Consider the following 16,703-nt stretch of genomic DNA (forward strand, 5'->3'; position numbering starts at 1 on the left):
AACATTTCCATATTTTAACTCAGATTTACCAACAACATTTTGACCAACATTTAATAGAACTCTATGAGACAAAACTGTATGAGTCAAAGCATAAGCATTCATGAGCAATGAGCAAAGATGTATCAACATTTGAAGCATAAAAATTTGTTACCTAAATGAATCCCAATTTATGGTCTATGAAAGAAGAAGCAAATTCATACTTCTAGCCAATGATCTCAGTGGATGACCTCCAAATGATATAAGAATGAAACACCTAATCTGAAATGTACCTGGGCTGAGCTCGTGTTCTCTAAAACCCAAGAATGAATTTTAGGAACAACAAAGGTTAAGAGCGAAATATATTTCCTGGGGGAAAGAAAGCTCCTGTCTGAGAGAAGGACAGAAGGTAGACCCAGGAGGGTTGTCCAGGAAGCTGTTTCTTGCAGGGATTTTTGTACAGTAAAAGCATTTGGTGAGGCAGGCCTATGATGGAGAACAGGAGAACTCACTTAGGTTGGCATGTGGTAGTACAAAACTATGGTCAACCAATAAGCTTACAAGCACCAATGTTTAGGTAAAATTGATTAAATCCAGGGCCAAATGGGGAAGTGAGTCATGCAGCAAGTGGGCATGAGTATAGGACAGGAGTTTATCTGGTAGCTAGTGATAATAGGGAGAAGAACTGATCTAGGGTGGGCGACCTCCAAATGATACAGAGAACCTCTAAATGATATAACGGAAAAATGATCTCCCGACCTGACCTGGATGAGTTTGTGTTCTCTAAAACCAAAGAATAAATTTTAGAAACAAACGGAGGTTATGAGCAGAATATATTTATCTATTTATTTATTTGTGGAACTGAGGATTGAACTCAGGCCCTTGCACTTGCCAGGCAAGTGCTTATTCTACTGAGCTATCTCCCTGGCCCAGAATATATTTATTGAGGGAAAGAAAGCTGCTGTCCAAAAGAGGGACAGGAGAGGGGCCTGAGTGAGTTGTCCCCAGGAAGCTGTCTCATCCAGGGACTTTTGTAGTGTAAAACCATGCAGGGCTAAGGTGGAGAAAATGGGAACTCGCTTAGGTGGACATAAAGTAGGACAAAGCTATGGTCAACCAATGGGATTACAAGCACCATTGCTCAGGTAAAATTGGTTAAGTCCAGGACCAAATGGGGAAGCGAGTTACATAGCAAGCAGGCAAGAATGTAGAACAGGACTTTATCAGGTAGCCATCCAGTAGTTGTCAGATTAATGATTCTTCTGGCTCTCTCACAGTGATGGTCAATCTCAAATGCCAATCTTTAGGGAGGTCAGCGTTTGTTTGATCTTTGGTCTTTTAGGTCTGGCTCACAGCAGGAGCATCCATCCCTCCCACAGTTGTAAGGTATGTTTTCTGTGTTATCTCCTTTGAGGGCCTGGTCTTGTCTGTCTATAATATTTCTATCTAACTCGGCTGCCTGCAACACTAGTAGCAGTTGGATTAGCAACTCCTTCTGGCTTCCTTAAAGTGATGATCAATCCTGGATGTTTATCTTTAAAGAAGTAAACATTTGTTCAGTCTTTGATCTTTAGGTCTGGCCCACAACAGAATTGTCCATTTCTCTTGTTGCAAGGTATTTTGTCTTCCATGCTGTTTCCTTAAGGGCCTAGCCCTGTCTGCCTGCCTATAATATTTCTATCTAATTCAGCTGCCTACAAGTTTCATTTCCCTGTATCAGTAGGGTAGGCAGAAAGGATGCCTCTAAGAGCTTCCTAAGGTTTTTATTTCTTTTTTTGGTACCAGGAATTGAACTCAGGACCTTGTGCTTGAGCCATTGATATATATCCCTAGCTTCTCTCTCTTTTATTGATACATTAAAAATTTTTTTTAAGGAAAATTATTTTTATTGGTGCATTTTAAGTATACATAATGATCACATTCATAAGGAATTTGTACACGATCTTGATTCTTTTTTTCCCCATTTCTTTACCTTTTTTTTTTGCTCCTAATGCCTTCAGGGCAGGTTTGGCTGGCTTGAGTTGTGGGGATCCGACCACAGCAACCTGAGCCTGACTGCTTTGTTGAAGCAACCACTTAAAGAACTAAGGGGCAGGCCCCCTCCCCCCCATTACCTTTTCTTCAACTCCTCATCCCCTTATTTACAAAAACTTTTTTTTTTAAAGTTAATTATCTTTTTTTTTTAACATTTATTTTGTGTGTGTTAGTGTGTGTGTGTGTGTGTGTGTGGCCAGCTCAGCCCACCAGGGGGCGGGGCTGGCTGGCATGTGGTGCTGGGAGATTGAACCGCCGCCCCTGTGCTTTGCTAAGCTTGTTCTAAGTAGGTGCTTTAGACCACTGAGCCATCTCACCAGCCCGACAAAAACTTTGTTTTCATTTTTTCTCTTATGTTCTTTTTTTCTTCTTCCTTCTTTCCCCCTCCAACCTCTTTCCCCCTTCTCATTTGAACATTTTCTTCCCATTTCCCAATGTTTATTATACATTTTTGTCCTTTTTCACACTTTCAATTTCTCACAGAGAAGCAATGCAGTATTTAAATATGTGTCCAATTTATTTCACTTAAGAGTGTCAGTCACCCTACCTATTTACCACCCAAACCCCTCCATGCACACTTCTTTTTAATCTTAGCCTGAGGCAGTCAGAAGCAAAAGTTAGCAGTAGTGTTCTGGAGATCACTGGGGGCTCAATGTGAAGAACAATAGTTTAGAGGCCAGGGAGATAGCTCAGTAGAATAAGTGCTTGCCTGGCAAGCACATGGTCCTGAGTTCAGTCCCTGGTACCAAAAGAACAGAACAACAAAAAACACCCCAAAACCCCAGAACAATAGCTTAATGGATTGCTCCAGGAAGTTGGATGTTTTTCCAGTCTGCTGGACACAGTAGAAGTACAGACAGTAGGTACTGGGGATAGAGGATGTGGTGGTGGTGGTTGTGGAGGAAAAGTATATATCCCTGGGTTCTGTTTTTTTTTTTTTTTTTGGTACTGGGCATTGAACTCAGGACCTTGCACTTGCCATTGGATTTTGTTTTAAAAACTATTTCCCTTAAGATGCTGGGAGTGCTCATTAATTTTCTCAATTTCCTTGGGAAAGGCCAGAGTATTGTTGGCAGCTGAGTTAGACAGAAATACAGGCAGTCAGACAGGGCTAGGTCCTCAAAGGACCCAGTATTCAAGACAAGATTCTTTGTAACTATAGGAGAGATAGGCACTCCTGCTTTGGGCCAGACCTCAAGACAAAAGATTAAGCAAATGCATCCACATACCTCTCTAGGGAGGGGTGTCAGGGATTGATATTCTAATAGTATCAATCACCTTGAAAAAGTCAGGAAAACTCATTAACCCTTCCCCCTACAGGAAGAGCCTCTGTTCTGTATTCATGTCAGCTTGTTATGTGACTTGCTTTCCCATTTGGTCCTGGATTTAATCAATTTTATGTGAGCAATCGTGCTTGTAGTCTTACTGGCTAACCATAGTTTTGTCCCACCTCATGTGCAAATTCCCAAGTTTTCCACCTTAGACCCATCTCACCTCATGGTTTTGCTCTATGAAAATTCCTAGGGGCTGGTGAGATGGCTCAGTGGTCTAAAGCACCTACTTAGAACAAGTTTAGCAAAGCACAGGGACCATGGTTCAATCCCCCAGCACCACATGCCAGCTAGCCCCGCCCCCTGGTGGGCTGAGCTGGCCACACACACACACACACACACACACACATAAATAAATAAATAAAATTTAAAAAAAATTCCTAGAAAAGAGAGATTCCTTAGCAGCCCACTTAGGTCCCTTTCTATCCCTCTTGGACAAGTCTGCCGCCCCTCCTCCCCCCCATCACAATTAGTATATTCTGCTTTTAACCTCCATTGTTCCTAAAATGCATTCTTGGGTTTTAGAGAACACAGACTCATCCCAGGTATCTTTCAGGTTGGGAGTTTCATTCCCCTATATCAGGAGGAGGTTGCTGGCTTTCAGAAATGCTTCCTTACCTCAGGGCATGGCCTGCAATGGACAAAATGGATAGGGGTCCTGACCGCTGAAGACAATAATGCATCCAGTATTCACCCTTCCCATTCTCCTACCACCTCCTATATCAGGCAGCTTCTGGGCAACTGGTAAAAATAAAACACAACGTGACTGAAGGGGAGGGGTCAGATGGGCATTTTATTACATATTGTAGCATAAATTGGACAAGAGGCAAATCTGGAATGATGGTCATTGTGTCAATTTGTCAATTAACAAACATTCAAATAACATAATTTTTTCCATCTGAGTGAGAAATGGAATCTCATGTAGGTAAAAATCTGGAGTTCCAGGTGCCCGGGGGGTGGTGACACATGCCTGTAATCCCAGCACTTGGGAGGCTGAGACAGGAGGATCATTCCAATTTCAAGACTATCCTGGGCTACAAAGTGAGCTCGCAGCCAGCCTGACCTTCCCTATATCAGGAGAAGGTTGTCTCAAAAAGACTTTTCTCAAAAATATAATTAAAAAAATGGGGGGGGGAGAACAAAAAAAATAATAATACAGGTTCATATGTGAAACCAGCCCTATCCCTGTCCCTGGGGTGTGTTGAGCCAGTGACCGAGTCCAGGCATGGTGGCGCACACCTGTAATCCTAGCACTGAGGAGGCTGAAAACAGGAGGATCACTAAGAATCTGAGCTACATAGTGAGACCCTATACCAAACACATAAATGTAAAAAAAGAAAAAGCTGGTGTCCAGACCATGGACAGGATGACTCATGAATGTCATTGTCTTAGTGCAAAAATGTCTGAGGGCTAATGCCTCTCGGGAGGTGTCCCTTGTGGGTATGGAGAGTTCCTTCCCAGTAGATAGATCAGAAACATCAGGAGTCACTTAGGCCCATAAGGCAATAAAGGCCATGAAGGTGAAACCAGCAGCTACACAGCCCCATTTAGCCAGAGGGGCCTCATAGTTACTTAGCTCACGGGGCAGAATTTCCAGAAATGTCACATACAGGAATGTGCCAGCTGCAAGACCCTCTAAGATGGCCTGGACTAAGCCCTTCCACCCTTCAGAGTTTCTGGCAGCCATGGTCATCCCTAGGGCTAGGCCCAAGGGGGACATGAAAGCTAATGACAGTATGGAGGATATGGCCCATCGAGATCCAGTGCCTATCTTTACCAGTCGCAGCGCCACACCAAACACTACAAGCCCCTTATGAGCCAGGACAGCAAGACAGAGCTGTATGGTAGCTGCTATGGTTGGCTGGAGCCCCACAGCAAGCCCTTCAAACACTGAGTGAAAAGAGAGTGACAACAAGAGCACAAAGTCTCGAAAGGGACTTTGTTTACGTGAGTGTAGAGATGCATGGCTGTGGAAATCAAAGACAGGATTCCCACCTGAGTCCTCCTCCTGCACTGTTGATTGTCCAGTAGCCCCAGCACAGCACTGCAATGCCAGTGACTCCAAAAGGAAGATAAGGAAAAAGCCCAGGGAGATGATGAGTTCTCCATAAGGATATTCCACCTAGGGACAGAAAGAGAGGCTGTGAGGCAGGAGAGAAAGGGAAGGCAGAGCATTGGGTGAGCTATGGGATCTGGAGATGGAAGTGAATGGGAGAAATGCTGTAATAGAGCATAAAAGGGGCAGGGGTATGAAATCAGAAGAGAAGTGATAGTGAGAATGACAGAGGGGACAAGCGAGACAGTATCAGTAGGGTTAGGAATATAGCAAAAGGATGGGAAGATTGTCAGAGGATCTAGGGAAAGGAGGTAATGGTGAGATGTGGGTTTTTCTAGGGGTCCATAACACAAAAGAATAGGTTAGAACATCTTTTTCTCTACATTGTTTGAACTGGTAGCAGAATTCCTGGTATTTCTCATATATGCCTTTCAGAAGGATCTGGATATGAAAGAACATGGTTCTCCTCACCCTCCAGATAAGAGACTGCTGTGAAATACTTACAAAGGCTGAGCCAGCATCACTAGAAGGATTTCGCTTGCTTTCCGTTCTGTTCTAGGGAGAAAGATAGCAATATTAGTTAGGAGATGAAAAGCTCAACTTCCTGTCCTGTTCTTTCAGCAGTACTGCTTTTCTTAAAGCCCAACCTGACCAGCTTTCAGTACTCACAGAACACAAGAGCTGGTAACTTCCCTGTTGTCGCATCATTGTCCTTGGGCTCTATCACTTTCTCCCCTTGCTTCCCTTGGTTCTGTTTATCATTCATGCCTCACAACCCTGCAGCTTAGCACCTGCTGCTCACCTGCCCAAAGAACTTCTGGATCTCTGACTCAATTCCCTCCAGGGCTTCAGCAGTCATGTGCATAAAACCTGCTCCCAGGAAAATACCAGCAGAAGCACAGCCCAGGAGGTTGAGGACTCGCAGATGGCAACCTAATAAGGAGTAGAAGTTACAATCCAGTTTGTATTGAGGAAATAAAAATGATTGAAGTCCAATACCTTGAGCTTCAGGATGTTCAGAGAACCAGAGCAAAGAATCCTAAAGGGTAGGGTTGAGGTGAGACTTAGAAGTTAAAGAATGAAGATGGGGCTTTACCTGTAGCTGCATCAATCTTGAACCATTTGGAGAAGATGGGACTCAGTCCACAGACCAGGGTGAGAGTGAACAAGCCAAACAGGCAGCCCAGTTTTACTCCAATTAGTGACTCCATCTCTGGGCTGCAGGAGAAGTAGAAGCCTCAGAATGACAAACAGAACTGAAGTGGTGTCTTAGGTGATCAGAGCTGAAACATCCCAACTTCGCAGTTTCAAGAGACTTTGTGTCCTCCTGTTCCGGGTTGCCTCTGGCAGAGCAGCATTGTTTAAGCTGACTACTGAGGAGGGCCCTGCCCCAGCTATACTCCTCCCCTTACCTGGAGGCCCTCCCCTAGCTCACACCTTGTGTCTTGAGCTTCTAAACCAGAAACTCCAGACTTCCTGTGGGGCACAGCTCAGTGCTGTCTCTTCTCAATGCCTTGCCTAATCCGAGAACTCTGGATAATCTAGTTCATGCCTAGGTTGAACACTTTGTGCTGGTCTAGCACCAGTGGGGCAGTCTGTGGTAGCCACTTCCCAACTATTTCGTACAGTGGACAATCTGGTCCTGCCTCACTTGGGATACTTCATCTAAGCCTGCTACATTCTCTGCTCCATCTCAAGACTTACAGGTGGCTATGTTGATGTCTGAAGGAACACTTTCAGAGGGGCTTTTGGGGCCACCTGGGGGAGAGGTGGTGCTGCTTTCACTCTGGAGGAACTGGTCAGTGAAGGGACTCTGCTTCCTCTCTCCACAAAAATAGCTCCAGGCATGGAAAGCACAGATTCCTAGTGTTGTAACATTGATGCTATCATTTCTGACTGCCTGTTTCTGAAAGTGAGCCACCACAATAAAAGACTTTTTTCTCTAAGAAATTTGAATATTTCTCCTGCCAGCCCTGCCCCCAGCCTGGCTGCGGGTGACCAAGTTGGGGGTGGTGGTGATGGCTCATGCCTGTAATCCCAGTACTGGGGAGGGTGAAAACAGGAGGATCATGAGTCTGAGCTGCTTAAGGAGACCCTGTACCAAATAAATAAATAAACAAATAAATAAATAAATAAATAAGTTTGAATTACTCTATTTCCTAAAAGTTAAAAAATGAAAACCAAAAATGTACCAATACAATCTAATTGAAAGTTGATAAAACCAAACAAAACCAAGTAGGTGGAACAACATACTTCTCCTGGTCAAGGTGACCTGTATCCCCATTGCCTTTCCTATAGTTATCAATTGCTAACCTTGTTTTTGTCACACAGCGAGATTTCAAGCTTGATTTGCTGACATTGCTCACTGGTTTGCCAAATGTTCATTAGTTCCAAAAAGTCTGAAAGCCCTAATTTTTACAAACTTGTGCAACTATCAGTTTCTCCTCTGGACTCTCCTTTCTGTCCCCTTTCCATTATATTACTTTACCATGCTTGCTGGGGTGCCCAGCCTTTTCAGTGAGCTCTTTCTTTCTTTCTTTTTTTTTTTTTTTCTCTGAATGCCTTCAGGGCAGGTTTGGCTGGCTTGAGTTGTGGGGCTCTGACCACAGCAACCTGAGCCTGACTGCTTTGTTGAAGCAGCCATTTAAAGAACTGAGCTAAGAGGCAGGCCCCCAGTGAGCTCTTTCTTGATTAAACTTCTCTAGCACCAGCATTCAGTGATGGATTGGCTGCTACTCATCAAGCACATTAATCTAATTTGGGAAGATCAATAACCTTTCTTTCTTTCTTTTTCTTTCCTTTCCTTTTTTTTTTTTTTTTTTTTTTTTTTTGCAGAACCAGGGATTGAACTCAGGACTTTGCACTTGCCAGGCAAGTGCTTATTCTACTGAGCTATCTCCCCAGCCCAGATTAATAACATTTCTTGATATGAACTGAGGGGTATTTTGAGTTTACACTTCCCAAAGGCTGGGAAGTGATGGCACTCTGAGTTTAAAGATGACATTTCTCTAGCCATGAAAAATAAGATCAAGGAGAAAAGAGAAATGGACCTGATAGGTTCTGGTCCAAGCATAAATTCCTGAATTATTATGGTGGTCACCAAACATGGCTGAATTCCCAAAACAATAGCTTATCTTCCCAGAGACTTTCTCCTCCTTCACTCCCAGCCCAAGTGCTGGGTACAAGCTTCTTTCACCTTTCCCATGGGAGACCCCAAACAGCTCCTCAGGTGTTGCTATACCTGCCCCTCACACTCTGCCTTTGGCAAAAATCCATCTAACCCAAAGGGCCCTTTGCCTCAGGCCAGAGGATACCTTTATCTCCCTGCCATAGGTCCTCTCCCAGCCTGCTCAATGTCAATAAAGCCTTTTCCCTCTTTCTCTTACTTCTGCTTCTCTGCCACACTGCCAGAAAACCTAACAGAACCAAGTAAACAGAAGGATCCTGCCTGGATATATGGGTTGGAGATGGGCAGTTTAGTCCTGATGTAACCAGCACTGCAAAACAAAACTATTAAGTTATTATTTTTTTTTAAAACCTTCTTATTTAAACACTTTTTTCAGCTCAAAAGAAGTGACAGAATGTGCAGGTGCCAGCGACAACCCAGAGGCCTGGTTTGTTACCCACTAGAAAGAGAAGGCTGAGCGTACGATGGCTGCAAGAAAGAAAGCAAGTATGAGATCTGCATTATCCCTGTGTCTCCCTTCCTCTGCTCCTTACTATAAAAGACTTCTGCCGGTCTGTGCATGGTGGGAGTATGATTTAACGTAAATAGGCCCCTCCACCTCCTCAGAAGGAGCTTTGCATGAATCCTTTTTTCTGTTTACCCAAACATATGGCCTCCTCTGATTTGGTTAGTGGTGAGCAGAAACTAAATACAGGAGGATCATTGTGAGATAGGTCTGGTCTATATAGTGGGTTCAAAGTTAGCCTGAACATAGCAAGGCCCTCCCCCCCCCCAATTTTTTTTTTTTAATGATGGAAAGGAGAGATTGCCAGGGACATAGCTTGGTGACACAAGCACCAGCCTCCAAGCACATGGTCCTGAGTTCAATTCCTGGCATCAAAACAAAAAATTAGAGTGATAAATTAGGTTAAGTAGCTTCTATTCTGCTATTCAGAAAGGCTGAAGAACAACCCTGAGACTTGTGGAGTCAGCTCTTAAAGTGCTTTCCCTATTATTCTGATTATCTCCCTTGTGGCCTCAGTCACTGGTAGACACAGCAGTATAGGAAGGTGAGCCTGAGATCTGAAGCTTGGTATTGAAAATCTCAAGATTCTTCCTTATGGAATAGCCTAGAAAAACAAAATCCATTTCTACTCTTTAAAATTTATTAAAACTTCACACAAATACAGACATATAGGAGTATTAGTATTTCCTTCCTGGATACCATGAAGCTCTAGCTTCAGCAGGTCTGAGAGAAGACACAGATTATGCACCCTTATATCAACTCTCAGGCAGATCCTGATCCTGAGTGCAGGGATGGAGGAGACTCAAGGAGTCTTGGCTGGAGTGATCACAGGCGAAAGGTCTCCCCAGGAGGGTCATGACACCTAAGAAATAGAAATACGATGTCACTGTGAGCTGTAGGCTCTCGCCACATTCCATTAATTCTGGTCACACCTCCATACCACCTCTATACCTGCTGTGCTTATTGGCTGTGACAGCAGCACAGGTGACAATGCACATGGTGGGCCCTCTAAGGACAGGCTGAATGGGATTCATGGCCAGTGATTAGCATCTTCTGGAAATCCTCAGGCAAGAATCACCATGGAGAACTTTTCTCCTTTTGGTTGCTTATTTGAAGGTAAGAAGTTCCCACATTCTTGTCATCCAATTTTTCTTTTCAGTCTTGAGTGATTGAACTCAGGGTGGCTCTACCACTGGGCTACATCTCCCTGCCCTTTTATTTTTTTTATATGGACTAAATTGCCTACTATGGGCTGAAACTTGCAATCCTCTTGCCCCAGTCTCTTGAGTGCTAGGATTACAGATGTGTGTCCCTATGCCTAGTGCTAAGTCATTTATGTTCTACAAATCACACACATGCAGGCTCTAATATCTCCAGAGTATTTTATTTTATTTTAGTGTGTGTGTGTGTGTGTGTGTGTGTGTGTGTGTGTGTGTGGCCAGCTCAGCCCACCAGGGGGCGGGGCTGGCTGGCATGTGGTGCTGGGGGATTGAACCACGGTCCCTGTGCTTTGCTAAGCTTGTTCTAAGTAGGTGCTTTAGACCACTGAGCCATTTCACCAGCCCTCCAGAATATTTTATAAGTTCTCCACTCTTCCCATCTCTGACTTTTTTCCCTGCTTTCCTGGGTTAATTTCACCCTGTTATAATATTACCAGAATATATACCCAGCTGAAGGGGATGGGATCATAACCCTGGGAGAAACTGTAGGCCAGGGGCTGAGAAGCCATCAACTGCGGACAAGAGATTTCATGGGGACACTGTGAACACAAAATCACCATGAATCATTCAGAAGACAGAATCCAGAGGGCCCAGGGAGAAGGCCGCCAGGAGTGGATGGCAGGGAGAATTAGGAGTCCCTAGGTGAAATGAAGAGGGACATGGAGTGATGGAGAGCGGCCTCACTTATCTGCTCACTCAACCTGGCCACATTCACATTCTGATCCATACGCTGGATGCAAAGACAAACCCAGGATGAGGGTTCAAAGGTAACTTCTTTTTTCCCCTAAAGTCAGAGAAATGAAGTTGGGTCTGCAGAGTCTACTTTCATAATTCAATCAATACTTGGGGGGTTAGGGACTCTTTTAACATTTAATCCTAAAAATGATGAACTATATCCTTTTAGTTATGCTGGCTGTATTGCTAATGCTCTAAACAAAGAACTTTCTCATTGTAGTAGTAGAAAGGCAGAAATTTGGCACACAGTAAGAGATTCTCCCTTATCAGTAATGTCCACTTTAAAAAAATTCAATCAGGCAATCAAATCTATGATCACACACTGGTTTATATTCTCTTACAGACAAGGTTCTTGGCTCAGCAATGCCCTATATCAGGATGAACTTTTTCTTCATAGTGGCGATTAGACCCAGTACCTTGTACATGCTACACAAATACTGTACCACTGAGTTACACCTCAGCCTTTTCCTATTTGAAGACAGGGTCTTGCTAAGGTGCCCAATCTGGTCTTGAACTTGTAATCTTCCAAATGGCTGAGTTCAAAAAAAAAAAAAAAACCAAAAAAACAAAACAATAGGGCCAGGGAGATGGCTCAGTGGAATAAGTGCTTCCTTGGCAAGCGCACGGGCCTGAGTTCAATCCCCGGTTCCACAAAAAAAAAAAAAAAAAAAAAAAAAAAAAAAAAGCTGAGTTCATAGGCATGAACCACTGTGCTTAGCTGAAAATTTTTCAGAGGATAAGGGAGAAGACAAAAGCTATGCATAGGCTCTTGTTTGCCAACCACTGCCCTCTATAATAAGGACTTTTTAAAATTATGTATTGGCACAGGGTCTTGCTATGCAACTCTGACTCACAGTGATCCTCTTGTCTCAGCCTCCACAGTGCTGCGATTATAGGTGTGTGTGCCACCATTCCCAGTTTCAGTGGCCTGCATGGCATGAGGCTGGCACAGCATACAGTACTGGGGATGGAACCTGGTCCTTGAGCTTGCCAGGCAGGTGCTTAGACAACTGAGCCATCTTCTTGGCCCCAGTAAGGACTTTGTATGTTTAGTGTCTAAAGGGTCATTTTCACCCATCTATGACAGTCTCCTCAGTTTTCAAGAGAGCAACAGTAATTGGTGACAGACAGGTGGGGGCTGAAGGAAAGACAGGGAACCTTACCTCGAGGACCAGGTCTCTGGCCTTCATGAGAAGCCAGTGCTCAGCTCTTGTTCCATTCTCCACCAGTACCTGTTCATGAGGGCAAAACAAGCAGGCACCATGAACTGTGTGAAAGTTCAGGTGTCAACAGCTCTGGCACAGCATGTGCAGCTGGAGTCAGGGTTAGAAATGGGCATCTGCATAGGACAGAGACAAAGCCCCTAAAGGAAAGATGCAGATGTCTCTTAAGAAGAAGCATGTTAGAGAGTCAAGGAAGGGGAAGAAAGGCCTGAAACCCATGAAGCTGCTTTATGCCGAGTGGAAGAGTTTTCAACTCACCAGAAAATGGCTTGTTTTGCACCGCAGTGTAGAGTACCAAAGTGCAGTCAGCCATGCTTGGCAGTGTACTCAGGGCAAAGGCCTCAATCACATCGAACTGCACTTGAGGAGATGGAGGGCATGGGTAACTGACACTCCTAGCCCTAGAGGACAAACTGCTCTGGCCCCTCATTTTTTTTTTTTTTTTTTTAATCTTCTAACACTCAGTGCTTGATTGTAAAACTACAGCCACTGCACTCCCTCTGCTACATTCTACATTTAGAATAGCCAAAATATAGCTGCTTGCTTTGGGCAATACAGGTAGAAGTTGTCTGAAAAGACACCCAGAACATAAAGCTACCTTGAGTCTCACACTCATTTCTTTTGTTCTTTTGATCGATCTCATGATCTTGCGCTTGCCAAGCAGGCGCTTATGCCACTGAGTTATCTCCTCAGCCCCAAGCTTCCCCGATTCTAAACCACCCATAGAAAAAAGAAGTTGCAACTAAGGGTACATATGAAGTATCTAGGTGGGATGACACATGTCTGTAATCCTAGTTACTCAGGAGGCTGAAGCAGGAGAACTGCATTGAGTTTGAGGCTGGTCTGGGCTACATAGGGAGTTAAAGGCCAGCCTGCACTACATAGTAAGAGACTGTCTCCAAGAACAAAAAAACAGGCTGATGGGGCAAAAGAGACTCCATTTTAAAGGAGATTCACTTAAGTTCACTTAAACTATACAAACTCACTCCTGCATCCATTCCTATGTAGCTAGCCATAAACCTACTTAGAGGAAACCAGAATCATTAAATAGGAATAAATAGTTAGAACAACTTGGGGAATAGGGTAAACATTAAACTAAAATGACCCAGGACAGAGATATGGTCAACAAAGTCTGGGAAATGTAAACTTTGTGACAATTGTGTGACATTCTTCTAAAATTCTTGAAAATGAGATAATGTAGTTACTATGGAAACCTGAAAAGTATATAACCTGAAAGCAAAGTTCAGGCAGGTACCTACAACTCTGGGAGTGCTGACCCAAAGTCAGGGCATCATTGGGTCCGAGCTCACAATAAAAGCTTCCTTGTTTCTATGCATTGGTTTTTTTTTTTTTTTTTAATGTGTGTGGGAGTTTATCTTTGCTTGTTGTCATCTGGTGCTATAAAACAAAAAATGTATATATAAACTTTATGGTCACAAGTACAAACTAAAGAGATATCCAAGGCTGGGGATATAGCTCAGTGGCATAAGTACCTGCCTGGTCCTGAGTTCAATCCCTGTTACTGAAGGAAAAAAAAGAAAAAAAAAAAAAAGGGATATCCAGACTAGAAACAGCCGAGGATAGAGAAAAACACACTAGGTGAGAATGAGATGCAATGTGTAAGTAAATATGAAAAGAGGGGCTGGGGAGATAGCTCAGTGGAATAAGTGCTTCCTTGGCAAGCATAAGGGTCTGAGTTCAATCCCCAGTTCCACAAAAAAAAAAAAAAGAAAAGGGAAGAGTACCAGTTCTCTTGTCTGGTGAGCCTTGCCCAAGCCAGGCACAGCACAGCAAAGGCCTCCAGTATGCTCTGCTTGACTACAATATTGCAAGGAGACCAGATTCATCTTAACTCAGTCTTCTCCTCCACTTCCAATAAAACAATCTTTTTAGTACTCCTTTGGCTTTTAATTCTCTCAGCTTTGGAAAAGTCCTACCTTGGAGCTTGTTCTCACTTTTCAGTAGTTTTTCTGCTAAACCCAAAACGGCAGCTAAGTTGTCCATCTTCATGGAGGCTCTGGGCCCAAGTAGTGTGAGCAGCCTGTGACAGCAAAACAAAAACCATCAATTTCATTCATTCATTCATTCATTCATTCATTCATTCATTCATTCATGCATGCATTCATTCATTTGAGACAAGGTCTTGCAGTGTAGTTCAGGCTGACCTCAAACTCACAGTGACCCTTCTGCCTCAGCCAACTGAGTGCTGGGATTAGGGACATGAACCACCATGCTCAGCCCCACCCCAAACTACCAATTTGTACAACAAGAGTCAACCCTATAAGTGGCCCATCTACTCACAGCCCTACCCCCAGGGAAATATGTGTTATATTAAAATATCTAGATAAACAATTTGTTTTTCTTTCATTCACAGCTCCTGAAAAAAAGTAAGAACTGACTATTTGCATAAGCATAGTCTACAAGATAGTATTAATGAATTCTAGGTTCTGTTTTCAACCTTATACTCAATAAAACTCTGCCAACATGTACTTCTAAAAAAAAAATCCATTACAGGCAACATAATTTTTTTTCTTTTTTTATGTATTTGGCACAGGGTCTCAGTACACAACATGGACCCAGAGTGATCCTCCTGTTTTCAGCCTCTCCAGCACTGAGATTATAGGTGTGCACCACCACACCCTATAGGTGGGACCAGCACAGTTTCAAGACCAGGATTAAAAAAAAAATTTTTTTTTTTTACATTTAATACTAGGTTGACAGGGTCTCACTACACAGATCAGACCAGTAGTGATACTCCTGTTTTCAGCTTTCCAGGTGCTAGGATTACAGGTGTGAACCACCATACCCAGTCTTAATCACTGACTCATAGTGCCCTGGGGGTGGAGGTGGCACAGCATGTGAAGCTGAGGATCGAACTTCAGTCCCTGTGTTTACCTAAGCAGGTGCTTCAATCTACTGAGCTCTCTCTCTCTCTCTCTCTCTCTCTCTCTCTCTCTCTCTCTCTCTCTCTCTCTTTTTGGTGGAACTGGGGATTGAACTCAGCCCCTTGCGCTTGCCAGGGAAGTGCTTATCCCACTGAGCCATCTCCCCAGCTCTTTTTCTTTTCTTTTTTTTTTTCCACTGGGCTATCTGGCCAGCTCTTGGAAATAATTTTTGATTGATATAAAAAGACCTATTCTTTGTATTAAATTTCTTTCCTTTTGATCATTTTGAAACACAATTCCTTTTTTTTTTTAAATTATTTATTTATTTTTATTTATTACATTTATTTATTGTGTGTGTATGTGGCCAGCTCAGCCCACCAGGGGGCGGGGCTGGCTGGCATGTGGTGCTGGGGGATCGAACCGCGGTCCCTGTGCTTTGCCAAGCTTGCTTCAAGTAGGTGCTTTAGACCACTGAGCCATCTCTCCAGCCCCCACAATTCCTTTTTGCACTTGACATTTCTGTAACACTCTTGGTACTGAAGTGGTATAAGTATAGCTGTTTAGAGCTAGACTGACAAAGAAGTCTGCAGAAAGGTGCACCAGGTGACAAAACCAGTACTACAAGGTTTGTGGCTGGAACTTAAGAGTTTGAGTTTGGATCTGGTGATACATACAACATCCTATAGAAGGGTAAATAGAGAAGTACTTAGGGTCCTAGAAATACGAATTAGGAGACCATGACGGAGAAGAGGAGATGAATTTATTTTTTGTACCTGGGATTGAATTTAGGATCTTGCCAGGCAGGCGCTTATGCTGCTGAGTTATCTCTCCAGACCAATATGTGAATGTATTTTTTTTTTTTTTTTTTTTTTTTTTTTTTTTTTTTTGAGGAACTGGGGAATGAACTCAGGCCCTTGCGTTTGCCAGGCAAGCACTTATTCAACTGAGCTATCTCCCTAGACCTCTATGTGAATTTTTTTGTGATTAAATCTAAATATTTGGTAGAACAGAAAACTTGTGGGTTTTTTTTTTTTAATAATATAACACAATTTATTTGAAGATGGGGGAAGGGGAAAAGAGATAGGGAGAGAGATGAAAGATAACTATTTTGGATGAGTAGGGAGTATTTGGGTTTTTGTCCTTTTTTCTTTTCTTTTTTCTTTCTTTTTCTTTTCTTTTTTTTTTTCCTTTGGCAGAACCAGGGATTAGAACTAAGACCCTTGTACTTGCTAAGGAAGCACTTATTCCACTGAGCCATCTCCCTGTCCCCTCTTTTTTTCCCTAAAGACAAAGTCTCAAGCCAGGCTTAGGAGCATATGGCTGTAATCTCAGCACTTGGGAGGCTAAGGCAGGATCCCTGTGAGTTACAGGCTAAATTGGGCTACATAGTGAGACCTTGTCTCAAAAAGACCAAAATAAAACAAAACAAAACAAACAAAAGCAAGGTCTCACTAAAATGGTCTCATACCCATGGTGATCCTCTGCCTCAACCTCCAGAGTGCTGGGATACAGGCTTGTTTTTTGGTCTTTTTATTTATTTATTTATTTATT

At 43.2% G+C, this 16,703-nt stretch overlaps 1 protein-coding gene and 1 pseudogene across 2 annotated transcripts; both read right to left on the reverse strand.

The window, feature by feature from the left end:
- Nucleotides 1-4,695: 4,695 nt before the first annotated feature.
- On the reverse strand, nt 4,696-6,710 carry LOC101566765 (zinc transporter ZIP2-like). Of its 2 annotated transcripts, none has more exons than XM_004643137.2 (4): nt 6,494-6,710; nt 6,200-6,330; nt 5,902-5,952; nt 4,696-5,463 (listed from the first exon to the last, which is right to left on the reverse strand). In XM_004643137.2, the coding sequence occupies exons 1-4, from the start codon at nt 6,606-6,608 to the stop codon at nt 4,831-4,833; spliced, it is 930 nt and encodes a 309-aa protein (XP_004643194.1). In that variant the 5' UTR covers nt 6,609-6,710; the 3' UTR covers nt 4,696-4,830. The 2 variants fall into 2 exon arrangements, with proteins under 2 accessions (XP_004643194.1, XP_023559008.1); XM_023703240.1 differs by having other exon boundaries at nt 5,393-5,463; nt 5,902-5,947.
- A 3,093-nt stretch (nt 6,711-9,803) lies between these two features.
- The window catches only part of LOC111813144, an 11,005-nt pseudogene continuing 4,105 nt past the window's right edge, over nt 9,804-16,703 (reverse strand).

The sequence above is a fragment of the Octodon degus genome, unplaced genomic scaffold, assembly GCF_000260255.1.
Source record: "Octodon degus isolate 3935 unplaced genomic scaffold, OctDeg1.0 scaffold00166, whole genome shotgun sequence".
NCBI lineage: Eukaryota > Metazoa > Chordata > Mammalia > Rodentia > Octodontidae > Octodon > Octodon degus.

Excerpts from the sequence above, each read along its gene's own strand:
- LOC101566765 (XM_004643137.2), bottom strand. The coding sequence starts at position 6,608 with ATGGAGTCACTAATTGGAGTAAAACTGGGCTGCCTGTTTGGCTTGTTC. Across the intron at positions 5,953-6,199 it reads TCCAGAAGTTCTTTGGGCAG|AACAGAACGGAAAGCAAGCG; the intron begins GTGAGCAGCAGG and ends CTTTCTCCCTAG. Across the intron at positions 5,464-5,901 it reads GTGATGCTGGCTCAGCCTTT|GTGGAATATCCTTATGGAGA; the intron begins GTAAGTATTTCA and ends TTCTGTCCCTAG.